This window comes from Electrona antarctica (assembly GCF_951216825.1).
Source record: "Electrona antarctica genome assembly, chromosome: 14".
NCBI classification, from domain to species: Eukaryota; Metazoa; Chordata; class Actinopteri; order Myctophiformes; family Myctophidae; genus Electrona; species Electrona antarctica.
The window spans coordinates 45,036,149-45,063,815 of NC_136795.1; the positions used below are offsets into that span (position 1 = coordinate 45,036,149).

Sequence of the window (27,667 nt, forward strand, 5' to 3'; positions counted from 1 at the left end):
TTATTACCTTTGTGGGGCTTCAAAATAAAGTTTCACTAAGCTAAGCACCTGTCGATCCTGTTGATTTTCCTTTAGCTAATTATTTACCTTTCAAAGTAAAGGCTGATTGTTACAATTTGTTAAATTGAAAAAAGGGCTTCGTTAAGACCTCCATATTATTATGGTCAATGCCTGTGTGAAAAGTGGGAGTGATTGGTGCAGGCAGTGAGGAGCTACGGCAGTGTTTCTGACAGACAGACACACATTCAGACATTATGATATATATATATATATATATACGCTAAGCGGTAAACAGACACCTGCAGGGTTTTTTAAACAATAATGTCAATCAACCAAACGTGTTGACGATTATCATTAACCCATTTAGGCCTGATGTCGAAATGTAAAAAATGTCGTAGAGAATCCTAACAGTTTTCTGAAAAACCTTATGTTTCTGTATCTGTGGTGCTCACTATTTCATGTCAAGGACTTTTGCCTCCGCGCCCCATCTGAAAATATGTTGTTCCAGGGACCTCCCCAGAAGCAAAGATTTGAGTTAATATGTTCACTCTGTAATAATATTCAAAGATTTGAGGCACATTTTCACGCTTGTAGATCTGCTATTTTTCAATAGCTAAAGTATAACATAATGCTTAAAACACCAAAAGGGGTTCCCGTCCAGAATTATGACACATACTGGACGCTGGTCTGTGACAGGATGCGCTGGGCAAGAGCCAGTATACTGTTGCCAGAATTTGTGACAGAAACAAGAACACAGGTCTACGAAAACAAGCCGAAATAGGTGACTAGGCTGCATGATCGCACGCACACGCACACACACACACATGCACACGAGTCCCCAGCATAATGACTGAATATCTAGAATCATTTGCTGTAGACACCAAATGGAGATTCCACCTGTGCTTATTATTCACCAACAGCCCAGAAATGTTAAGGAGTGTGCTCTCTGCCGCACTGAGAGCTTACTTACAGACACACCCATGAGAGAGAGAGAGAGAGAGAGAGAGAGAGAGAGAGAGAGAGAGAGAGAGACAGAGAGAGACAGAGAGAGAGAGAGAGAGAGAGAGAGAGAGAGAGAGAGAGAGAGACAGACAGACAGAGACAGAGCAGCATTGCAGTTAAACAGTAGTATAACCAGTTCTAATAAACCCACGATGAACCTGTCTGAATTAATAACGGCATCACGTGTGTATGTGTGTGTGTGGGTGTGTGTGTCAGAGGTTTGTTTTTGTTCCGTATCGTTTCAGTTAGATTCCACAGAGGCTTTGTTTGTTTCAGTTCAGTTCAACTTTTTAATTAAGTAAGTATGAAATGTTTTGTTTGTCATGTCTTAGTTTAGTTTAGGCTTATAGTCACGTAAACATTCCAGCCTCGATAAACAATGCCAGCCCATGCTTGTTGTGTTGCCAAACGTGTCAAATTGACAAAGACTAATATGTATTTATCAAGTAAGGGATATCTTTCCAGTTAGCTTTTGTTATTTTCCAAAGACTACCGTCCGGTAGTTCTGACTTAAAAGGTTTAGTTCTAGTTAACACCCTGCCTCCAGAGTGTTTTGGGCTTTTGGCTACATCAAGCTACTTCAGCTACATCCGGCAGTGGCGTGCACAGATAGACACTAGGGGGGCCCTTTTGGCAATGTGCCCTTTTGAAAAAAAATAAATAGCAGACCTACAAGTTCATAGCGCGCCACTCGGTGGCGCGCTATGAGCTTGTAGATCTGCTATTTTTCAATAGCTAAAGCATAACATAATGCTAACACCAAAAGGGGTTCCCGCCCAAAATGGATTAAGGCAACCGGCCGGTTCCACGCACTGCACAAGGTGCCCTTTTTTAACTTGAGCACCTGCCCCTAAATGTCTGTGCACGCCACTGTCCGGGATAACATCCGGTCCGTCGCTAAATGTGCTCCACTGCTATAAATCTCGCTGCTATAAACTCTGATTTAATGGGTTAAATAACCCCGGGTGTTCGGGGGGTTAATCTCTCAAGACAGATTCAGAGCTCCGCAGCTCAATCTGTCGGCAACTCCCGTTACAACGTGTAGAGCCTGTTGTTAGTAGGAATGACAACAAAGACGCACCACCGGAAGAGAGTGACATCCGTGCTCTACACGTGGACGCGGGCGTGCTGATGGGTTCCCAGATTGAGTTTTAGTTCATTCTAATAACATTGGTGTGTGTGTGTGCGTGTGTGTGTGTGTGTGTGTGTGTGTGTGTGTGTGTGTGTGTGTGTGTGTGTACCTTTGAGCAGCAGAGGAGTGAAGGGTATGAGAGGAGGTCTGAGACTAGACATCATCTCTCTGTAAGACTTGTGGTTCCTCGATGGATCCTGCATCGCATGCGCATGCACACACACACACACACACACACACACACACACACACACACACACACACACACACACACACACACACACACACACACACACACACACACACACACACGTTTTAATTTCTTATTTTAATTGCCTTTTCAGTTTTTTTGGTTTAGTTGGTATAGACTGGACTAATAAAAACACCAAATTCCTACTCACCGCAAGACCCTCAAACTGCTGGAACTGCTTTCTGAACTTTCCAGGTAGGCCCTGAAAAACACACACGCAGGTGAGCGCGCGCACACACACACACACACACACACACACACACACACACACACACACACACACACACACACACACACACACACACACACACACACACACACACACACACACACACACACACACACACACACACACACACACACACACACACACACAGATCATTTTAATCTAATTATATTCAATTTGCAGTACGATAGAGGAATGAAGTTTACACTTTTACAAATAACATTCCTATACTTCTATGTAGTGATGTGTGCTGGTGGTATGGCGCGTGCGACGGCTGTGCGTGCGTGTTTGCGCTCGCACGCATGTGTGTGTGTGTACCTCCCGTGTGTGTGTGTGTGTGTGTGTGTGTGTGTGTGTGTGTGTGTGTGTGTGTGTGTGTGTGTGTGTGTGTGTGTGTGTGTGTGTGTGTGTGTGCGTGCGTGTACCTCCCAGGTGAGTCTCAGTCTGCTGACTGCAGGGTTGTCCAGACCCAGAACCACAGCCAGGAAAGACAACAGGTTCTGCTGCTGTTTACATCTGGAACACACCACCATTAACCTTTATAAATATCATCTTCTTCATCTATAGTAACACACAGTGGTGGAAAGTAACTAGGTACTTTTACTTAAGTACGGTACTTAAGTACAATTTTGAGGTATTTGTACTTTACTTGGGTATTTCCAATTTCCAGTACTTTTACTTCTACTCCACTACACCTCGGAGCCAAATTTTTTACTTTTACTTCACTTTGAAAACTCTAGTTACTTTGTCGATTTTAATTTTGATTAGAAAACATACATTAAAGGTGGTTGCACACTGGACGCGTTTTTCGGAAAACCGATGGAGAAACGCGGCTAAAAATCAGAAAAACGTGCTCAGTGTGCAGGGACCTTAACCACTTCACCCCTATACATTTTGGCCATTTGAAAATAGCCGATCTACAAGCTTGTAGATCGGCTATTTTCAATAGACTTTGTACACATTTTGAACTTGTGAAGTGGGACATTCTGCAATATGAGTACTTTTACTTTTAGTACTTTAAGTACATTTTGATGCCGATACTTTTGTACTTTTACTCAAGCACATTTTCAATTCCGTACTTTTACTTGTAACGGAGTAGTTCTAAATTGCAGTATTGATACTTTCACTTAAGTAAACAATTGAGTACTTTTTCCACCTACTGGTATAACACATTTATCATAAAATGTATATAGACTACGCATAAAGTAGTCACGTGACATTATTAAACGTATTACTAGATTAGCTTTGAAAGCTAAATCCGAAACGTCGTGGAGTGACCGGGTTTCAACCAAGCGGGAGATTGCATTCATTCTCACGGCTTCACTGGAAGAAGTATTTATGACAAAATGACCCCATTTCTCAGCTCGGTAAAAAACATTTCCGTCTCAGTGGTTTCAAAACGTCTTCGACGCAGCGTGACGTAAACCTAGTAGATTATGGTCAGAGTAAAACAGACAATAATAAAGCAGGGCGTGCTTTAGGGGGTGCGGCTACGATGTGACTGAGGGGTCACTACTATGGCGATCCGTCGCCCAAATATGGTCACTTCTTCTGGCTGTTTACCAACTCTAGTCTATAGGAAGGACGTCTCCTTGACCTTTAACACTACGGGACTTTTAAGTGGTTAAGATGGTCATGAGATAATTAAGACTCACAGAGCTGCTATCTTGATGAACTTGCGGAGCAGCTGGACTCTCTTGGGCAGAGACTGACACTGGAGGATCTCCGTGGCGACCCAGTGCTGCACCTCGCTGCAGCGCTGCAGAACCAGCTCCAGGTTGAGGGGGCGCCACCGAGACTGCTCCCCGTGAAACACGTAGCACACAAACTCCACCTGGGGCAGGAGGACACCAGCGAAGAAGAGACACGATCATGTAAACGGATAATAATAATAATAATAATAAAGTGATTTACACCAGTGGTTCCCAAACTTTTTCATGCCAAGGACCCCTAAAATTGACACCAATTAGCCCGCAGACCCCCATTTGAAAAGATATGCCAGGGAGCCCCATAAGAGAAGATTTTTACGGCTCCAGCAGTGATTCGCAACCCGTTAAATTTCAAGGACCCCCCAGTTTGACATGCATTAGTCTATGGACCCCCATTTAATGACATTTCTATCTCCTGGTACCCCCAATTTATATTGTAAAGTCAATGTTAATTTAACTCAGAGAGTGTACAAATGGAACCAAATGGACCTTAACGGGTGCATTTGTACACGCGGAGTTACAGACCCATAAGGGTCCATTTGGTTCCAAACTATCATTTAGCTGGGGACCCCCCTGGAACTCCCTCAAGGACCCCTGGGGGTCCCCGGACCCCACTTTGGGAACCACTGCTTTACACAGCATTTTAAAAACAGAGTGCTTTACAGAAAAAGCTACACGAATTTAACATCAAAGCAAAAGAGATGAGCAAAAGCAAAAAAAGGCAGTGGATCGGGCAAAACAGTGCAGAATAACACAGAGATTTTAAAAAAATCTACTAAAAGCAAGAGTGAAAAAAATAGGTTTTGAGCAGTACTTTACAGCTTTCTACAGAGGCTGCCTGTCTAAAGTGTATGGTAATGGTAAAGTAATGGTGGGAGTTCACCGATTCCGAGCCGTCAGCCCGTAGAGGCAGAATGCTGCTTCACCGTGCTGTTTATTCACCGTTTTATGCACATGCAGCAGGTCAGCACTTTGTAGAGGTGTGGACTGTGGGTACACCGTTAAAGTGTATGGACCCTTCTACTGGAGATCATGTTTTCACCTGTGTGTGTGTGCACGTGCGTGCGTGCGTGCGTGTGCGCGCGCGTCTCTGCGGCAAAAAGAAAAGATGAAAAGATCAGCATTAAGGGCCTTGCAAACGGGGAGCGATAAAACGCGCCTTTAGTTCATTTTCAATGAGACCTGCGTTTTTGGCTCGGAGAAGTCGCGGTGCGACAACGCAAGCGTATTTACGTGAGCGCGGTCCCGTGAAGTGAATTTGTTGCACGCGCGCTTGTTTCGTGCACACGCCCGAGGCTCACTCACCGTACCTGGATTCGGTTTAGCTTTTTTTTTTTACGCTTGCGTTGTCGCGGCCCTCTTGAGCAGACCTGGAGGAGACCCGTCGTTGATCCAGGCAACAACGTGTGCGTTCCTCGCTGCCCGTTTGCAAAGCCCTTCATGATGCTGTTCTCCTCGTGCACGCTGCCAGTGGGCAAACGATACAGTAAGCATGTTGTTGTGTGTATAGCGTATAGGACTAGCCAATCGGGTACAAGTTGTCTTGTCTGACGTACTGTATGGGCAGAGCCGGACTTACCGTTGGGCTAGGGTGGGCTGAAGCCCGGGGGCCCCCGACTAGGGGGGCCCCAAAAAAAAAAAAAAAAAAAAATATTTTTTTTTTTTTTTTTTTTTTGAATTATAAAATTGTAAAGTGAAATCCAATTCAAGTGAAATGTGTGTATTGTTATTGTATTTAGTTGTATTATGGTTAAACCATTGAGAGCTTCTGCCTGCCTGCCTCTCTTTTTAGGGGCCTGGGTACCCCAAAATGAAAACAAAATAGCCCACATTTTTTTCGGCCTCGCGGCTGCGCCGCTCGGCCAAAACGCGGGACGCGCGGCTTCGCCGCGCGTCCCAAGGGGGGCCCTCAAATTTGCTCCAGCCCGGGGGCCCTCAGCAAGGTAAATCCGGCTCTGTGTATGGGACCTACATTCAATGCGAGTACGTGTTGTGAAGCTCGTAGATCGCCTACGCTCAGCGGAGATATTTATTGTGGAGTGGAAAAACAGTCCCCGGGGAACTCCCCTCGACAGCGTATGGGGTTTTAACCCAGTTCGAGCCGAGGACGATTCTACAAATGTCTTCTAAATCCTGACAGTTTTCTGAAAGATCCTATGTTTCTGTCAGTCGCCGACCCACATCTCCTAATATGTTGTTCCAGGGACCCCCCCATAGAAGCAAATATTTGAGTTAAAAACGTTCGCTCTGAAAGAATATATACTCAAAAGATTTGCGCCACATTTTCACGATTTTTCAAAAATAGCAGACCTACAAGCTCATGAGCTTGTAGATCTGCTATTTTTCAACAGCTAAAGTATAACATAATGCTTAAAAACACCAAAAGGGGTTCCCAGCCCAGCACTGACCTCATGCACACAGCTGAACAGCTCCCAGTCAAACACCACGAGCTGATTGGAGACTTCCTCTGCCGACATGTCGTGTAGTTTACTGTCGCCCGGCGACCAGTGGATCTCTTCAGGAAGAGGAAGCTGACAGGGAGAGAGAGAGAGAGAGAGAGAGAGAGAGACAGAGATAGAGAGACAGAGACAGAGACAGAGAGAGAGAGACAGAGACACAGAGAGAGAGAGACAGAGAGAGACAGAGAGACAGAGACAGAGAGAGAGAGAGAGAGAGAGAGAGAGAGAGAGAGAGAGAGAGAGAGAGAGAGAGAGAGAGAGAGAGAGAGAGAGAGAGACAGAGACACAGAGAGAGAGAGACAGAGAGAGACAGAGAGAGAGAGAGAGAGAGAGAGAGAGAGAGAGAGAGAGAGAGATGAACAGAAGGCGAGAGAGATGTTAGGATGTGTGATTGATTGATTGATTGAAATTAACAGTGTAGAATAAGTAATAGGAAAGCACAGTTCAATGCAAGGTCTGCTAAGAGGATTACAAAAAAACCAAGGCTTGTTTCATTAAATGTTCTGAACATTTAATGACATGATATAATATATCATGTCATGCAGAAAAATAATAATAATTAAAAACATCATATAAACGGTTAGTAATCAAATAAAAAATATGTACAGTAAAGTGTCAGGGGGGGACTCTGACTTTTTTTATTTTTATACTAGAGCCAGTTTTGAATTTTTGCAGCCATCCGCAAGTGCTCTTTGAGGGCAGGTTTTGAAGGGATTCACATTCCTTTACGAGTGTCGGTAGGGCGTTCCACATCTTTGTGGCTTCGGAGTGAAATTAATTTAACCCTTTGATATTGTGATGTTCTTCTAAAATCAGTAGTTCTCAAACGTTTCTCAAACTGAGCCAAATCACCCCCAACATGTTCTGGCTCAGCTTTGGGAACTCTTTGGATCTCAGGGATCATATTCTGGGCGGGAACCCCTTTTGGTATTTTAAGCGTAATGTTATAATTTAGCTATTGAAAAATAGCAGATCTACAAGCTCATAGCGCGGCACCGAGTGCCACGCTACAAGCTTGTAGGTCTGCTATTTTTGAAAAATCGTCAAAATGTGGCACAAATCTTTGAATATATATTCTTTCAGAGCGAACGTTTTTAACTCAAATCTTTGCTTCTGGGGGGGTCCCTGGAACAACATATTTTCAGATGGGGGTCGGTGGCCAATTACATATAATTTCTGCGGTCCTTGACATGAAATATTGAGAAATACTGACTGGTATTTCAGGATTCAGATCTTCAGAATTTAGAAGACGTTTTTTAAATTTCAACGTCAGGCCTAAATGGGTTAAGAGGCCGGATGTTGGCTCTTTTACTCTGAGCCAAACGTAGATATTTGACATTGTTTTGTGACAATTATGATCTTAAAATGCTCCGAAACATAGGACCAGTCAGTCAGACAGTCAGACAGACAGACAGACAAGACAACTTAAACTTAACCTTCAAAACTTCCAAGTGAAAAACGAGTAGGTGAAATTATTTTCTGTAGAAGAATGTCAGTGTTACCAGTGAGTCCAGTTCTGATGGTTCACAGGTGAACAGGTGTGTGTTCACTCCCAACGTCGTGAAAACAGCTTCGTCGCTGGGTCGGAAAACTGCCTTCTCTGAATGGACGCACGCACACGCGCACACACACACACACACACACACACACACACACACACACACACACAAGCACACACAAACGCGCACACACACACACACACACACAAAGTAGTCAGTGTGGACAGATTCTCGTGTATTCTTTAGTAAAATAACGCCCATCATACTACAGCGTCACATGACATCATCAAAAGTAGCAGATCCACGACAGATCTCCAAACTTTTGCAGATTTTTTTTAATTTGAAACCTGAAAAGTAACCGTTTTGTATGATAGTGTGTGTGTGTGTCAGTGTTGTTTTTGGCGGCACATTTTGATTTTAGTTTTAGTCATTAGTCTCTTCAATAGTTTTCAATTAGTTTCAGTCACATTTTAGTCACCTGGAATGTTTTAGTGTTAGTCTAGTTTTAGTCGACTAAATGTCATACGATTTTAGTCGACTAAGTCTACAGTTGATTTAGTCAACTAAAATGTATTTGGGTGGGCCTTGATGCCGTCGTAATGACTGTTTTTACACTCGCTGAAAATAGCCGATCTACAAGCTCACAACGCGTCGCAGCGCGACGCGTTGTGAGCTTGTAGATCAGCTATTTTCAGCATGCAACCAAGTGTAAAATGACTTATACTGGATCTCTTGTCCACTAGTCCCTTCCTAACATTTTAGTCTAGTTTTTAATTTGGTGAAGAAATTGTCAGTATATTTAGTCATATAGTTTTAGTCATCATGGCTTAGTTTTTATTTAGTTTTTATGTCGTTTTTGCCAGTGAAAAAAGGTAGTCGACATTTTTCGTCATAGTTTTAGTTGACGAAAACAACACTGGTGTGTGTGTGCGTAAATGGTAAATGGTAAATGGTGCATTTATATAGCGCCTTTATCCAAGGCGCTTTACATAGATTGTGCATTACCCATTCACCCATTCACACACGCATTCATACACCGATTGCGGCGGAAGCCATGCAAGGCTGCACATCGGGAGCAATTTGGGGTTCAGTGTCTTGCCCAAGGACACTTCGACATGTAGACAGGAGGAGCCGGGATTCGAACCGCCGACCCATGGATCATTGGACGACCTGCTCTACCTCCTGAGCCACAGCCGCCCCTGCGTGCGTGGCTGTGTGCGCATGGTGTCCTACCTCCAGCTGAGGTGACCGCCACCAGGATGATGTTTCCGGGCAGAGCGGGCTGCTCCTCGCTGTGTGTGTGTGTGTGTGTGTGCGTGCGTGCGTGCGCATGGTGTTCTACCTCCAGCTGAGGTGACCGCCACCAGGATGATGTTTCCGGGCAGAGCGGGCTGCTCCTCGCTGTACTGGAGCTTCTCCCGGACCAGGGCCAGGATCTCCCCAACGCGACACGACAGGCGACTCCGGATGGTCACGTACGAGTGGTCCGGAGTGTACACCCTGCAGAAGACTGCACACGCACGCACGCACGCACACACGCGCACACGCACGCGCACATGCACATGCACACACACACACACACACACACACACACACTTGTGAGTGAAAACAGCAAGTAACGTAGCTTTAGAATTAGAACAATTTTTTTTTATTTCCCAAATCACAAAGCTTAGCCAATTTCACAATAAAGGTACCTGCACAAAGAGCGCGTCTTTCTGATTTCTAGCGGTGTTTCTCCATCGGGTTTTCCGAAAAACGCGTCCAGTTTTTTTTTTTTCCTTTATTTCCTTTTTTTGTTTTGTTCCATTGATCCAAGCCGGGAAACACATCAATCGATTGATTGATCATTAAAAATAAACTGCTCTGAAAACGCACGCTGTGACCGCGAATGCTTACGAATGTTTCGAATGTTTGGCCCTGATCCAAAGAAGGTGGAGAACCACTAGTTATCCATAATGTGTGTGTGTGTGTTAGGGCATTCACTTCTAGTCATTCTTACTAGTTGACTAGTTGCCTAGTTTACTAGTCGACTAGTTGTTTAACTACCTATTATGTAAAAAAAGAAAAGAAAGACACATTTTTTTAAAATATTTGTACATTTAAAAACTGTGTACATTGGTGACTATAACTATAATCTACTTGATCTTGAGGCCTACAAAATCGGGATTAAAAAAAAAAAAAAATGTCTTTCTTTTTTTTCTTATCAACTAGTCAACTAGTATCAACAAGGTCGACTAGTGGATTTACTAGTAGACTAGTAAACTAGTCGACTAGTTGCTTAATGCCCTAGTGTGTGTGTGTGTGTGTGTGTGTATGCGTGCGTGCGTGCGTGTGTGCGTGCGTGCGTGCGTCTCTCACTCTCGTCAGAGCCTCTGAAAGCCTCTCTGGGTTGCAGACAGGCATCGATGCGTCGGAAGTGTCGGAACAACGGCCGGACCTGCTTCTTCCTGTTCTCTCTCTCCTCCTCTGACCTGTACACACGCACGCACACGCACACACACACGCACGCACACACACAGTCACACACACACACACAGTCACACGTGCACACACACACAGTCACACACACACAGTCACATGTGCACACACACACAGTAATTACAAGGCTCCCTACTGTACTTAGGCCAATAGTTCCAAAGGCGGCGCCATGCAGCCACCGTTGAACTTTGACCTTTCATCAGGGGCCGTGTCCACTAGGGCTGCTGGGAAAATAACATTACATTTTAAAATATTCCTTGAATGTGTGAGAATTTCTTTTCTCTCATTTTCACTCATTTATGTGACAAGGACAATACAAATTGTTATTTTTTTATTGGATCCGAGCAGAGCGCACGCTGTCCCTCTTCCGCTGCTTGGTACCCTGTTTTCTAGTCATTTTCTACGGGGATTTTCTTTTAATAATAATAATAATAATAAGCCCTAGTGTCCACAGAAACCTTTTTTGTTTGTTTGTTTTGTTTTTAAGTTGACAGGGTCATGGTCACGTATTGATTGCAATGGTAAAGTGTGTGCTGACCATCGTGCTTCAGTCAATCTACACTTACAAGCTGAACCCATCCTAAAGCTCACAGCACGTCACAGCGTTACGTGTTGTGAGCTTTAGCGTGCAGCATGTCCTTCCAAATGAGTGACATCGGTAATAAACTAATAAAATACGCACATCACTTAGTAGAGGTGCTGGGATCAAAAGTTACATCAGAAAAAGATGACCGTCAATAAAGTATAACTTTTGGAGCAGATGAGAATGCGGGTTCTTTTCTCTTTGTCTAAAACCAGTGGTGGCCATTGGCCAATAAGAGCTGAGAAGGCTGTGTTCTTAATGAGTGACATCACATCAGTGGTGGCCATTGGCCAATAAGAGCTGAGAAGGCTATGTTCTTAATGAGTGACATCACATCAGTGGTGGCCATTGGCCAATGGGAGCTGAGAAGGCTGTGTTCTTAATGAGTGACATCACATCAGTGGTGGCCATTGGCCAATGGGAGCTGAGAAGGCTGTGTTCTTAATGAGTGACATCACATCAGTGATGGCCATTGGCCAATGGGAGCTGAGAAGGATGTGTTCTTAATGAGTGACATCACATCAGTGATGGCCATTGGCCAATGGGAGCTGAGAAGGATGTGTTCTTAATGAGTGACATCACATCAGTGGTGGCCATTGGCCAATGGGAGCTGAGAAGGCTGTGTTCTTAATGAGTGACATCACATCAGTGGTGGCCATTGGCCAATGGGAGCTGAGAAGGCTGTGTTCTTAATGAGTGACATCACATCAGTGGTGGCCATTGGCCAATGGGAGCTGAGAAGGTTGTGTTCTTAATGAGTGACATCACATCAGTGGTGGCCATTGGCCAATGGGAGCTGAGAAGGTTGTGTTCTTAATGAGTGACATCACATCAGTGGTGGCCATTGGCCAATGGGAGCTGAGAAGGCTGTGTTCTTAATGAGTGACATCACATCAGTGGTGGCCATTGGCCAATGGGAGCTGAGAAGGCTGTGTTCTTAATGAGTGACATCACATCAGTGGTGGCCATTGGCCAATGGGAGCTGAGAAGGTTGTGTTCTTACGGGCAGTGGAGGATCTCTGTCCATCGCTGCAGTTTGAGAACATCTTCCACCAGCTCTGGATGAGCACTCAACTCCTGAACCGCACTCATGTACAGCTCCTGCACACACACACACATACACACGTGCACACACACGCACACACACACACACACACGCACACGCACACGCACACGCACACACACACACACACACACGGAAACAAATCAATGCTCTGGTTACACACAATCATCTAACAAATATCAGCACATCTCCTCAGAGACTGAAACTGTACAGTATATATATAGTGTGTGTGTGTGTGTGTGTGTGTGTGTATGTGTGTGTGTGTGTATGTGTGTGTGTGTGTGTGTGTGTGCGTGCGCTGTGCGTGCGTGCGGGCATGCATGTGTAAAAGGCGTTAAGACAGCCAAATTCCCAAGGTGCGTGGAACCGAGTCACTTCCGTTACTATAACAACCTTGACCACCCTAGCAACTGGCAGCCAAACTCATCCGCTGCCATCCGGTGTGTGTGTGTGTGTGTGTGTGTGTGTGTGTGTGTGTGTGTGTGTGTGTGTGTGTGTGTGTGTGTGTGTGTGTGTGTGTGTGTGTGAGTGTGTGCGTGCGGGACTGCGCGTGTGTTGTTCTCAAAGTTGGGTCTTGACAACACACATCTTGCAATATTTGTATCGGGCGGAAATTGCGGAATATGTATTCAGAAATGCATTTTCATGAACGAATGACCCACTTAAATCATACTAGAGTGTCGCACAAAAGTATTGAAAATAGCAGATCTACAAGTTCACAACGCGTCCCGAAGCGACACATCGTGAGCTTGTGGATCAGCTATATTTCACTATTCTATAATAATAATAATAAAAAGGGAATGGTTTTGGACAAATGAGGCTTTCACCCGACAGTAACAATATCAATTTGGGAGTCGTCCTTCAAATGAATTTTTTTTTTGAGAACCAGACTCAGACCAGATTTCTATCCATCTATTGTATAGAGCGTTGCAGTCCCGCCCCCTCGAGAGACCCGGAAAAGAAATCCCCGTTCATTTTCCTCATAGACTTTTCAGAAAGTATTTATTTAAAGACGTTTACGCCGCGGACAGAGCCAACTCTTGTCGTGACAAATCATGACAATAAACACAATGTTTTGGGCCAAACAAAGAATTAGAAAGTAGAAAAAAACGGCAGGTTACAACACTTTTTTTGTTGTTTTTCTTTTTGTGTTTGTTGTCATGATTTGTCACGACTCGAGTTGGCTTCGTACGACGCTTAAACGGTCTTTAAATAAATACTTTTTGAAATGTCTATGGGGAAAAATGCATTGGGATTCATTTCCTGGGCCTGGCGTCGTCATGAAAGGGGGCGGGACTGCGACGCTCTATACTGTATTTGTGTGTGTGTGCGTTTGTGCGTGTGTGCGTGCGTGCGTGCGTACCTTAGGGAAGTTAAAGGTCCGGTCTCCCTCCTCCTGCAGCAGCTCTCGGTAGGTGTCCAGGTAACGGAAGGCCACGCTCAGCACCGCCCGCTTCCTCTCCGCTCCGTCCAGAGCCCTCCAGCCCTGGCCCTCCACCCCCCCCTCCACCCCTCCCTCCGTGGCCAGGGAGAATCTGGAAAGGTCACGGGGTCAAGGACTAAAACAAACACATGGGGGTTTCGTTCAGGGATTCATTCACGGACAGCTGATGACTGATGACTTTAAAAAATTTAGACCGGAGGACGATTCTACGAATGTCTTCTAAATCCTGACAGTTTTCTGGAAAAAAACCCTATGTTTCTATGTCAGTGGTTCTCAAACTATTTCATGTCAAGAACCCCCAGAATTATATGAAATTGGCCTCCGACCCCCATCTCAAAATATGTTGTTCCAGGGACCCTCCCCCAGAAGCAAAGATTTGAGTTAAAAACGTTCGCTCTGAAAGAATATATATTCGGTGGCGCGCTATGAGCTTGTAGATCTGCTATTTTTCAATAGCTAAAAGTATAACATAACGCTTAAAACACCAAAAAGGGGTTCCCGGCCAAAATGGGTTAAAACATTTCAAGTGATATATATTTTTTGGTTGAAGCACTATTTATTATCTCTGTTGGGCAGAAACCTCGGTACAGTTATCTCTATAACTAGGGGTTTTCAACCCTTTTCATATCAAGGCCCATTATTTATTCAGCATTTGAGCCACGGACCACCGTTTGATGAGATTTTAGCCTCTCAGACCCAAAACTAAACAATATTTTGTGGTCGTTAAGATAGGATTTTGTCCACAATCCCATGCTGTATTGATGTTCGTACATGCTCTGATTATGTAGACTTCTCGTAAATGCAGTAATGCAGATGTTTAACAATAATTGAACTCTTGTACGGGTCCATTTGGTTTCATTTTACACTCTCAAGAGTTAAAGATCTTTGGTTACCAACTCTCCATCATTTAGCTGGGGACCGCCTGGAAGTCTGGAAGTAACCCCCTCAAGGACCACTGGTTGAAAAGCCCTGCTCTATATTTGTCTCCACCAGGCCGAAGGCATGGGGAGAGAGTATGTTTTGCACTCCGTCCGTGTGTGTGTGTGTGTGTGCGTCCGTCCGTCCGTCCTTCCTTCCTTCCTTCCGTCCGTCTGTTACCAGCTAATCTCCGGCACCGTTGGCCCGATCCATGCCAAACTTTGCACACACACTCTCTGGATGCCAACGACGAACCTCTGCCCCAAATATTCCTCAACGGCCTGTTATAGCGCCACCATGAGGCCGATTTAGGCAAAACACATTTCTGTAGATTACTCGTACACATTTTATCCATACATCACACAATTCGGTATACACTATCTCCATAGTCATGTGATCAACACGGATCTGCACCATTTCCCATCTTCCTTCCTGATTGGCTAAGATTCGCTTCCAAAGCTCACATGATTGGTCCGTTTCGAACAAAATGCCACAAATCACAAACACAGTGTGCAATTTCCGTGAAATTATACACACACATTTCCACTAGGCTGAGGACGACATGACACAATTTATTTTCCAAACCAGCCTCATGGTGGTGCTATAACAGGGCAATTCCTGTTTTTACCTATAACTGCATCGATCTGTGTACAACTTTGTATGCGCACTCCCTAGAGGCCATGGAAAAAACATTTTCCCTGCATCCCTCCACATCTGCCGGTTATAGCGCCACCATGAGGCCGATTTCTGCAAAACACATTGTTTATATTAGTCGCACAGATTTCATCCAAATCTCATGCAAATCGGTATACATGATCTCTGTAGTCATGTGATCAAGACGAGTCTGTTTTCTCTGATTTTACACTGATTGGCTAAGATTGCCTTCCAAAGTCTTCAGGAGTGGCCCGTTTTGTACAAAATGCTGCACATGTCCTGCTCATCCAGAATTCTATCCTCAGAGATGCTATGAGTGATCTGGCTCTGCATTTCCTCAACAAAATGAAGAAAATTGTTTAACATGTTTATATCACTCCTAAACATTTTGCCAAACATCACACACACTCCTATCCTCCTGGTGGAGACCTGTGCCCAGAAGGGCACTTTTTCTAGTTGTCCCTGTGTTTGTTCGTGAATTAACTAACCTCTGCCAGAAGAGTATCACATTCATCAGCTTTAATTACGATCAGCTGGGTATGTACATGTACTGTATGTATGTCGGTGTTGTCCACCGGCCAATAAGGGATCGGCTGGGTATGTAGAACAGTAATAGACAGCAGTTAGGGGGCGGTGGCTCAGGGGTAGAGTGGCTGGACGGTAACCGCCAGGTTGCCAGTTCGAACCCTGTGGGCTCCCCCAGAGTTAGTGTCGAAGTGTCCTTGAGCAAGACACTGAACCCCTGATTGCTCCCGATGTGCAGGTTGGTGCCTTTCATGGTTTCCTCCGCCATCGGTGTGTGAATGTGTGAATGTAATGCGGCTGTGGCTCAGGAGGTAGAGCAGGTCGTCCAATGATCCATGGGTCGGCGGTTCGAATCCCGGCTCCTCCTGTCTACATGTCGAAGTGTCCTTGGGCAAGACACTGAACCCCAAATTGCTCCCGATGTGCTGGTTGGTACCTTGCATGGCTTCCGCTGCAATCGGTGTATGAATGTGTGTGTGAATGGGTGAATGTAATGCACAATCTATGTAAAGCGCCTTGGATAAAAGCGCTATATAAATGCACCATTTACCATTTACCATTTACAATCTATGTAAAGCGCCTTGGATAAAGTAGCCTTGCCGAGCCATGAGGCCCATAGGGCAGGAGCCTATCTCCTGATTCTGTAGCGTTAGGCAGCTTGATGTACAAGTACACCCCCTGGACATGAAGCTAGTATGTCGCAGGGACTTACCCCCAATCCAACCCTTGATGCCGAGTGTCAAGCAGGGAGGCACTGGGTTCCATTTTTAGAGTCTTTGGTATGACCCGGCCGGGGATCGAACCCCGACCTCCCAGTCTCAGGGCGGACACTCTAACCACAAGGCCACTGAGCTGGTGCCTTGGATGAAGGCGCTATATAAATGCACCATTTAGCAGTACTTGCGCGCTCTGTTGGCACCTCGACAGGAGTGCATTTCTAGTTTCAGTTCCCGTCATCACTTCCAATTTCACTTGTCTGTCGTGCGTCCTGAGTTCTCTCTCCTGTGTGGATAAATTTGGATATCGTTGGATTGGATTCTGTTTAATAGAGCTTAGAGCTGGAGAGACACAGAGACTCCTTTTGCTGAACAAACACTCTATAGCAATGAATATAGAGCTATGTAAAACAATTTTAACAACAATACATCACTTACCCTGCCTTTAAATTTAAATCTCCACATTATTATTATTATAATATTATGCAAGGGCTGCAAAAATGAAGGGACTGTTAGTTAGAGCTGCATCCAATTGTATCAACAAAACTGCCTGTGGATCACATGTTTTTTTTAAGGACGTCAAATGACAGTTGGAACGTTTGCTAATGTTGCTTACAGTACATAACACGGACTATTATATTAGCCAAGTTGTGCGTAACGGAGTCTAGAGATGAGGTTCACCGAGGTCTCTTCCTCGTCAACAGACAAAGAGTCACTTTCAACTGATTATGTAACTCATTAACCCATTCTGGACTGAGGTCGATAAAAAAAAAAAGGCTTCGAAATTTTTCTGAAAAGCCCATGTTTCTATGTCAGTGGTGCTCAACCTTTTTCATGTCAAGGACCCCCAGAATTCTCTCTATTGGGCCACGGACCCCCCATCTCAAAATATGTTGTTCCAGGGACCCCCCAGAAGCCAATACTTTAGTTAAAAATGTTCGCTCTGAAATATATATTCAAAGATTTGTGCCACATTTTCACGACTTTTCAAAAATAGCAGACCTACAAGCTCGTAGCGCGCCACTCGGTGGTGCGCTATGAGCTTGTAGGTCTGCTATTTTTCAATAACTATTTTTTGTATAACATAATGTTTAAAACACCAACATGGGTTCCCGCCCAAAATGGGTTAAAAAAAAGGTCTTGATAGTTTTCCCTTCCGGGGGTCCCTGGTCCCTGGCACATCATTCTTTCAGTCCATGGACAAATACCTTTTTCCATTTTTGGGGGTCCTTTGCATGAAAACGTTTGATAAACTACTTATTTAATAATAGGCAGTGGCAGAATCAGCCTCGGGTCTTCATGGGTTAAATACAGGTTTGCTATGTGTTGGACTGTTGCCAAGTTTAAGGTCGCACGCACGCACACTCTCTCTCTCTCTCTCTCACACACACACACACACACACACACACACACACACACACACACACACACACACACACACACACACACACACACACACACACACACACACACACACACACACACACACACACACACACACACACACACACACACACACACACACACACACACACACACACACAGATGACTGAGTAAATGAATGATAAAGAAACTAAAAGAAGAGCTCCTAGTTCCGTTGTTTGTGTGCTGCTGGGTGGAGCCAAATAAATAAGACAATTAGATTTGTGAAAATAACTTTTCATGCAGGTAAGAACTCAATACGCGCGCGCGCACACACACACACACACACACACACACACACACACACACACACACACACACACACACACACACACACACACACACACACACACACACACACACACACACACACACACACACACACACACACACACACACACACACACACACACACACACACAGTCTCTCTATGGCTCTATGCTGGCCGTGTCATAATAGGCAAACATTTGGGAGCAATATATGAGGTGACCTGAGGCTGCAGCAATAAAAGTTAATCTATATTATTCATGTAATTTACGGAATCTCTCTGTGTGTGTTTTAGCAGTAGCAAAGGTTTTATTTCCGACGTACAAATATGACACTAACATAAAACAAAACAAAAACGTCTTTAAACACTTTACCGAAAGGATGTAGGCTGAAGCGTTCAGGATTCAAGTCCCAAAATAGCGAGAGCTACAAGCTCTGCTACGCAGTGTTGTTTTTGACAGCAACTTTCTATTTTAGTTTTAGTCATAGTCTTTGGACTGAAACTTCATTTAGTTTTTGTCATATTTTAGTCACCTGGAATGTCTTAGTGTTAGTCGAGTTTTAGTCGACTAAATGTCATGAGATTTTAGTCGACTAAATCTACAGTTCATTCAGTCGACTACAATGTATTTCGGCGGGCCTCGATGCCGTCGTGATGAGTGTTTTTACACTTAATGAAAATAGCCGATCTACAAGCTCACAGCGCGACGCGTTGTAGCTTGTAGATCGGCTATTTTCAGCATGCAACAAAGTGTAAAATGACTTATACTGGATCTCTCGTCCACTAGGTCCCTTCCTAACATTTTAGAGATCTAAGGGTTTGATTATTGTGATTATTTACAGTGACGTCCTAACACCGGCCCTCTTCACTGCTCTGTCTCACATGAAGATACTGTGATCATTTATGGAAGAACAAGACTAAATCACATCCTTTACAGTAATACGGAGTCAACGTAGCTAGCATGTATGTAGTAGACACACACACACACACACACACACACACACACACACACACACACACACACACACACACACACACACACACACACACACACACACACACACACACACACACACACACACACACACACACACACACACAGCTGCAGGCTAGATGTAAAAGCAGCCTTTAGTCCGTAATGACAGCCTATAGCTGTGGTAAGACTAGCACACAGACACACCCCCTCGCCCACACACACGCCTGCACGCCCTTCCACACCCACCCCCACACCCACCCCCGCACCCACACACACACTTACAGTTCCTGTCTCTTTCTACATTCTTTCTTTTCTCTCATTGTATTCTATCTCTTTGTGTCTTTCTTTCTCTCACATTGTGGTCTTCTGTTGTTGGACTGAGGGGAGGAGAGGAGAGGGCAAGGGAGAGGCTGAAACAGGCAGCTCCTTCATGTTCCTTTCCTTTCCTCTCTCAACACCTCCTCCATCCCTCCCTCTCCGCTCCGCTCTTCCATTTCTCCTCCACCCACACGTCTTGTTTTCCTCTGCACTCCGCTGTTGTGTGTGCTGTGGGCGGTGCTACTGTACCGTACCGTACTGTACTGTACTCTACCTCACTGACAACATTCAAATGGAAGCACGCACTCCAACACATCACCATGGCAATGTGAAAACACTCAGTATGCTGATACCATTTAGTTCCGTTGTTGTTTCATTTCAAAAACCAGTGCACAAATGGAACCATCTGTACACTCTCTGAGTCCCAGACCATTCCTAATGGGTCCGTTTGAGTCCTAACTAATCATTAATAGCCGGGGTAAAATAGACGTGTTTGTGTGCGTGCATGTGTGTGGGTGGGTGTGTGTGTATGTGTGGGGGGGGGGGCATTTCGTGTACACATGATTGCATACATGAAATGTTCACACAGCAGTGTGTGTGTGTGTGTGTGTGTGTGTGTGTGTGTGTGTGTGTGTGTGTGTGTGTGTGTGTGTGTGTGTGTGTGCGTGGGCGTGAGCTTGCTTGCTGTTTGCATGCGAGCACAACATGCGTGCTCATGCATGTTTGCATTTTCAGGTTAAGTTAGGTGTAAAATTATGGCATGGTCAGTGATTTACAAATATGTGTGCGTGTTGTGCGTGCGTGTGCGTGCGTGTTGTGCATGTCGTGCGTGCGTGTGTGCGTGCGTGCGTGCGTGCGTGTAAAGGATACTGCTGTAGTAGTACTTGCTGAAACCTGTCGGCCGCCAGGAAGATGGGGTGCGTCAACATGAAGTCATCCAGCAAGGTCTCTACACAGAGAGAGAGAGAGAGAGAGAGAGAGAGAGAGAGAGAGAGAGAGAGAGAGAGAGAGAGAGAGAGAGAGAGAGAGACAGAGACAGAGACAGAGACAGAGACAGAGACAGAGACAGAGACAGAGACAGAGACAGAGACAGAGACAGAGAGAAAGAGAGAGAGAGAGAGAGAGAGAGAGAGAGAGAGAGAGAGAGAGAGAGAGAGAGACATGAACAGAAGGCGAGAGAGATGTTAGGATGTGTGATTGATTGATTGAAATTAACAGTGTGTAGAATAAATAATAGGTAATAGGAAAGCACAGTTCAATGCAAGGTCTGCTAAGAGGATACATTCAATGTTCTGAACATTTAATGGCATGATATACAGAAAAATAATAATAATTAAAAACATCATATAAACGGTTAGTAATCAAAGTGTCAGGGGGGGACTTTATACTAGAGCCAGTTTTGAATTTTTTCAGTCATCCGCAAATGCTCTTTGAGGGCAGGTTTTGAAGGGATTCACATTCCTACGAGTGTCGGTAGAGAGGGAGAGAGAGCATGCGACACAATTATGAGAAAACAAAAGGAAAACTCTCTCTTGACACGTTAGTTTGGAACGAATGGGCTAAGTAACGATCAGAGAGAGAACACACACACAACACCGTCCATGAGCTCTGTGACTGCGACGTCGCAGAGACATCCTTTGACTGTGTACACTGTACACAGAGTCAATCAGTACAGTACAAAGCATTAGGCAGACGCGCTTAACCCGTTCTGTACGGGAACCCCTTTTGGTGTTTTAAACATGTTATAATTTAGCTATTGAAAAATAGCAGATCTACAAGCTCATAGCGCGCCACCGAGTGGCGCGCTACGAACTTGTAGGTCTGCTATTTTTAAAAAATCGTGAAAATGTGGCGCAAATCTTTGAATATATATTCTTTCAGAGCGAACGTTTTTAACTCAAATCTTTGCTTCTGGGGGCGTCCCTCCCTGGAACGACATATTTTCAGATGGGGGTCGTCGGCCAAATGCATATAATTTTTTATATAGAAACATGAGGTTTTTCCAGAAAAAAATACATTTTAAAAGACATTTTTTCAATTTCGACGTCAGGCCTAAATGGGTTAATCCAGAGCGATTTACAATAAGCAAGGTAAACACACACACACACACACACACACACACACACACACACACACACACACACACACACACACACACACACACACACACATACACATACACATACACATACACACACACACACCGAATGCAGAGAGACAGCGTATAGTAATCTAGGAGGCTCCGAGCGAAAAGCAAGAACCCATAGCATCCGTCTAAAAAACAATATCTTTCCACCACGTAAACAATGCACAGAGCATCTGTCTAAATGGCATGCTATCTAAAATTACATTTTCAACCCATTTTCTTTTAGACCCGAGGACGCATCGGTGTCACCTTATAGCCTTTAACAACTTTAACCATTATTTTAGCTGTTGAAAAATAGCAGATCTACAAGCTTTTTGAAAAATCGTGAAAATTTGTGTTTTTCAACCCAAATCTTTGCTTCTGGGGAGGTCCCTGGAACAACACATTTTCAGATGGGGGTTGGCGGCCAAAGGCATATCATTTTGGGGATCCTTGACATGAAATAGTTTGAGAACCACTGATATAGAAACATACAGTAGGTGTTTTCAGAAAACGGTCATGTGATTAGAAGACATTTTGTAGAATCTGGTCTCAGGTCTCAATTGGTTTAACGTAGTGAACCAAAGCAGCCTATACGTTGAGCGAGAGAAGGCTGCCACAGGCATAGTGTACCTGGCTCCCAGGAGAAGACAGACCAGACTAGACTGTGTGAACTGAACCCACTGCACCCGGGTACACTTTGTAACTGCATGTCAACAGCACTGGGGAAATCCCTAACTCATTTAGGCATGACGTCGGGAAAAAAAAGAAAAAATGCCTTTTTAAAATGTATTTTTTTCTGAAAAACCTCATGTTTCTATATCAGTGGTTCTCAATATTTCATGTCAAGGACCCCAAAAATTATATGTAATCTGAAAATATGTTGTTCCAGGGACCCCCCCCCCCCCCCCCCAGAAGCAAAGATTTAAAAAGAGTTAAAAAAACGGAAACTCTGAAAGAATATATATTCAAAGATTTAAGGCACATTTTCACGATTTTTCAAAAATAGCAGATCTACAAGCTCAAGCTTGTAGATCTGCTATTTTTCAATAGCTAAAGCATGACATAATATTTAAAACACCAAAAGGGGTTCCCGCCCAAAATGGGTTTTAAATGTAAAACTCTCCGAGGGCATAACTGAACCAAGTGGACCACAACAACAGCACTATAGGGGGGAGAAAACATGATCTGGTTGCCACCCAAATTTAGAACAAACATGGGTCAATTCTCACTCTACCGCTCTGCCACCAAAATACTGTATGCCACCCGGGCCGACACCACCCATTAAATACTGTATGCCCCCGGGCCGACACCACCCATTAAAAGATGTGGATTCATTGGTTTCTTAGGAAATTGGCAAATATCTACCAGGAGTCCACAGGGGGGTGGTAGTGTAAATGTAAATGTAAATGTAAATTCCCGTCGAATGGAGGTGTCATTCACTGCCGCGTTTTTTCCTTTGTACATCATTTGTTGATGACATGCATTATTTTGTGAATTTCTTATGCTATGTTTGACACATTGGACATTTCTGACAAACAAAGTATTAAATTAAATAAAACTACGGGTCCATTAGGTTCCACTCGTCTTGGAAAAATGACAAGATGGGAATTATGCACAAAAACAATTTCACCCACTGTTTTACTTGTAAAAGTACTTGATTCTGATTCGTTCAATCTCCGGGATACAGACTGGTAAATGTCCGTTTAGGTTCTGTTCGTTCAAATCAACACTCAGGGGGATTTTACCACAGTGTGTGCCAACTGTGCCGAGATATCAGAGACACACATACTTCCCAAAACATGACTAATAACAAGAAACTCCCATATCTGAGAGATCTGTGAGCTGTTGTGACAGGAAAACGGGACCTTCAATGGAGTGCAGGCATCAATCGTGTGCACAACGGTACCAGGTGCAGTGGTACAGACCTACAGTATACTGCACTGTACTATACGGTACCAGGTGCACAGTGGTACAGACCAGTGGCGTGCACAGATAGACACTAGGGGGTGCATTTCCAATGGAAGTCACATGGTTTGTAGTCCACATTTTGGACTACAAGCTGTTGTATGGCTTTCGGCTGTGTTTCAACTGCGCCCCTCCCCCTCATACAACACAAATGTTGTGTCAAACCATGTGACTCCCATTGGAAATGCATTGGGGCGGCCATGACACTACACAACATTCATCCAACAAGCATACAGCAATGCAGTAAAGGTCTGAGTGAGGCCTTACAGTATACTGCACTGTACAGACACGACAGTTGTCTTTCATTATTTGTGTACAGTATATCGTCTCGGGTGTCGGGTGGAAATCTCATTATGTCCAAAACCGTTACTTTTCCGGATTCAAATTCAAGATTGTACGAATTCACAGCAACAGCATTTTCATACTGTGTGAAGTGTTTTCCTGGAAAGCTAAAAGTATTTCACACGCATGACAATGACAGCACCATGCCAGTGGTGGAAAGTAACTAAGTACTTAAGTGCAATTTTGAAGTATTTGTACTTTACTTGAGTATTTCCAATTCCAGTACTTTTACTTCTACTCTACACTACATCTCGGAGTAAAAATTTGCGCTTTCACTTCACTACAATCATTTGAAAACTTTAGTTACTTTGGCGATTTTAATTTTGATTAGAAAACATACATTAACCACTTCAACCCTATACATTTCGGCCATTTGAAAATAGCCGGTCTACACGCGACGCATTGTGAGCTTGTAGGTCGGCCATTTTCAATAGATTTTCTACACATTTTGAACTTGTGAAATGGGACATTCTGCAATATGAACACTTTTACTTTTAGTACTTTAAGTACATTTTGATGCCGACACTTTTGTACTTTTACTCAAGTACATTTTCAATTCCGTACCTTTACTTGTAACGAAGTATAGTTCTACATTGCAGTATTGGTACTTTTACTTACAGTAAGTAAAACAATTGAGTACTTTTTCCACCACTGTCCCACACTCACTGTCTCTCACTGTTAGCTAACACCTCTCTTCTCTTCTGTTCTGTTCTGTTCGGCGCTCAGCAGACGCTACAGGGAGAGGGTGGAGAGAGAGAGATATCTAACTGACTGTTGCCATGCTACCTGTTGCTATGAAAACCTGTCTCAGAACAGCCCTGTTGTCAAATGGTGCAGTCGGACGAGACAACACCACGAGATAGAATGACTGACATGTGGTTCATGTCAAGCTAAATGATATGTATTTGACTGCGGAATCCCTCCCCGCCTCATCTCAAACATATTTAGTGCCAGAGACCTCCAGAAGCAAAGATTTGAGTCGTTATTACTATTTATTTTTTAATCCATGTATTCAAAGATTTGCAAAAATGTGCCAAATGCTATATTAACTATAGTTGTGATGGTGGGGGACCATGCACCCCCCCTAAGTGACCAGGTCACTTTGAGAACCATTGAGATGGTCTACTTTAGGATCACGAGTCAGGGTCTTCTGTCCATCTGTCTGTCTCTCCTATACACTGTCCATCTGTCTGTCTCTCCTACACTGTCCATCTGTCTGTCTCTCCTACACTGTCCATCTGTCTGTCTCTCCTACACTCTGCATCTGTCTGTCTCTCCTACACTGTCCATCGGTCTGTCTCTCCTACACTGTCCATCTGTCTGTCTCTCCTACACTGTCCATCTGTCTGTCTCTCCTACACTGTCCATCTGTCTGTCTCTCCTACACTGTCCATCTGTCTGTCTCTCCTACACTGTCCATCTGTCTGTCTCTCCTACACTGTCCATCTGTCTGTCTCTCCTACACTGTCCATCTGTCTGTCTCTCCTACACTGTCCATCTGTCTGTCTCTCCTACACTGTCCATCTGTCTGTCTCTCCTACACTGTCCATCTGTCGGTCTCTCCTACACTGTCCATCTGTCTGTCTCTCCTACACTGTCCATCTGTCGGTCTCTCCTACACTCTGCATCTCTCTCTCTCTCTCTCCCTTGCCTAAAGAGACAGAAAGACACAGAAAGACAAGGTAGAGAGACTGCATCTGAGAGAGAGAGAGAGCTCTCAGCATGTTAATTAATTTATGTTGCGCTTGCATGCGCACGTGTGTGTGTGTGTGTGTGTGTGTGTGTGTGTGTGTGTGTGTGTGTGTGTGTGTGTGTGTGTGTGTGTGTGTGTGTGTGTGTGTGTGTGTGTGTGTGTGTGTGTGTGTGTGTGCGTGCGCGACCCACACTTGACTGCTGTGCATAAACGGCTCACGGGCAGATATTCAAATATAGGCCTATGGAATCATATCGCATCTGTCATTCCCATGTACTCATCACCAGGTCTCGGCGTGTTCGCTTAAAAATAAAAACTCCTCTGCGGCAAATTATTCACCGTGGGATTCCATTTTTGAAATATTTATTTGAATTTGAATTTGAAATGCTGCGAGACGTTGCATAATTCATGTGAGCTTTTCAACCAGGTTGCCGCGGACATCCCAACTTTCTGGGTGAAACTTTCACATTCTGAAAACGTCTCTCTCTCTGAAAACTTGAACATGGACTGTAGAAAAGTAACTATAAGAACATCAAACTTTAAACTTAAAGCTGCACTATGTATTAACCCATTTTGACCTGAGATCAGATTCTAAAAATGTCTTCTACATCCTGACAGTTTTCTGAAAAAGCTATGTTTCTATGTCAGTCGTTCTTGGATTTTTCAAAAATAGCAGACCTACAAGCTCGTAGCGCGCTATGAGCTTCAAATGGGGCGGCGGTGGCTCAGCGGTAGAGTGAGTGGCCGGCGGTTCCCAGTTCGAACCCGGGACTCCCCCAGAGTTAGTGTCGAAGTGTCCTTGAGCAAGACACTGAACCCCTAATTGCTCCCGATGTGCAGGTTGGTGCCTTGCATGGTTTCCTCTGTCATCGGTGTATGAAAATGTGTGTGTGTGTGTGAATGGGTGAATGTAATGCACAATCTATGTAAAGCGCCTCGGATAAAGGCGCTATATAAATGCAGCATTTACCATTTACGGTAACGTTGCTCTTCTACGCCGGATTTGAACTCGGTTTCCTACGCAAACATGTGCTGAAGTGTTTTACCATTGATCCAATAGAGCCTGCATGCCTGCTTGCTCAGGCGATCGTTTCAATCTCAGTCAGATCTACCACACAGATTGATTGGACAAAATTACATTCAAGTCATTCAAAATGTTTTTTCTATAGTGCCGCTTTAAAGGGGAATACCACTCATTTTCAACATTTTACTATGTCATTAATATACCTTAGAGCTGTTGTGTGGAAATAATGTAAAAAGTCCCCCCATTCTGTGTTTCCTAGAATTGGAGGTCTGAAAAAAATCATTAACATGGTGAATCACATCTTGATGATCAACAGCTCCAAAGTATATTAATTAGAGCTGGGACTCGATTAAAAAAATTAATCTAATTAATCAGAGGCTTTGTAGTTAATTAATCTCGATTAATCGCATTTTAATCGCATATCAATATTCAACCCGAGAACAGTGAGAAACCTTTTTTTTCAAATGTTTTTTGGTATCCCAGTGAATAGGACTACGGGATTCCACTCATTTTCAACATTTTACTGTCATTAATATACCTTAGAGTTGTTGTGTGGATATAATAAGAAAGTCCCCCCCCATTCTGTGTTGCCTAGAACTGGAGGTCTGAAAAAAAACAGTAACATTATGAAGTACATTTTTGTGATGTCACTGAGATGTACTTCATAATGTTACTGTTTTTTTCAGACCTCCAGTTCTATAGGCAACACATAATGGGGTGACTTTATTATTTCCAGTGCACACAACAACATAGAAAAATGTTGAAAATGAGTGGTATTCCCCTTTAAGCAATACAACTTTTTTATCCCAACAGATAAACAAGAGCAGCAAGTGCCTATATAGTGTCTTCAGTGTGTATATGAATACTCAAATG

The 27,667-nt window shown here is 44.0% G+C and overlaps 1 protein-coding gene across 1 annotated transcript in view; it reads right to left on the reverse strand.

The window, feature by feature from the left end:
- rapgefl1 (Rap guanine nucleotide exchange factor (GEF)-like 1) overlaps nucleotides 1–27,667 on the reverse strand; it is a gene marked incomplete at its 5' end in the record, with an annotated part of 85,536 nt that overhangs the window by 11,869 nt on the left and 46,000 nt on the right. Inside the window, 11 exons of the mRNA XM_079521354.1 lie at nucleotides 2,244–2,331; nucleotides 2,536–2,586; nucleotides 3,036–3,126; nucleotides 4,266–4,444; nucleotides 6,728–6,850; nucleotides 8,281–8,378; nucleotides 9,620–9,787; nucleotides 10,636–10,748; nucleotides 12,342–12,439; nucleotides 13,765–13,936; nucleotides 20,513–20,591. Coding sequence (XP_079377480.1) covers nucleotides 2,244–2,331; nucleotides 2,536–2,586; nucleotides 3,036–3,126; nucleotides 4,266–4,444; nucleotides 6,728–6,850; nucleotides 8,281–8,378; nucleotides 9,620–9,787; nucleotides 10,636–10,748; nucleotides 12,342–12,439; nucleotides 13,765–13,936; nucleotides 20,513–20,591 — 1,260 coding nt within the window. The remainder of the gene's footprint in view (nucleotides 1–2,243; nucleotides 2,332–2,535; nucleotides 2,587–3,035; nucleotides 3,127–4,265; nucleotides 4,445–6,727; nucleotides 6,851–8,280; nucleotides 8,379–9,619; nucleotides 9,788–10,635; nucleotides 10,749–12,341; nucleotides 12,440–13,764; nucleotides 13,937–20,512; nucleotides 20,592–27,667) is intronic.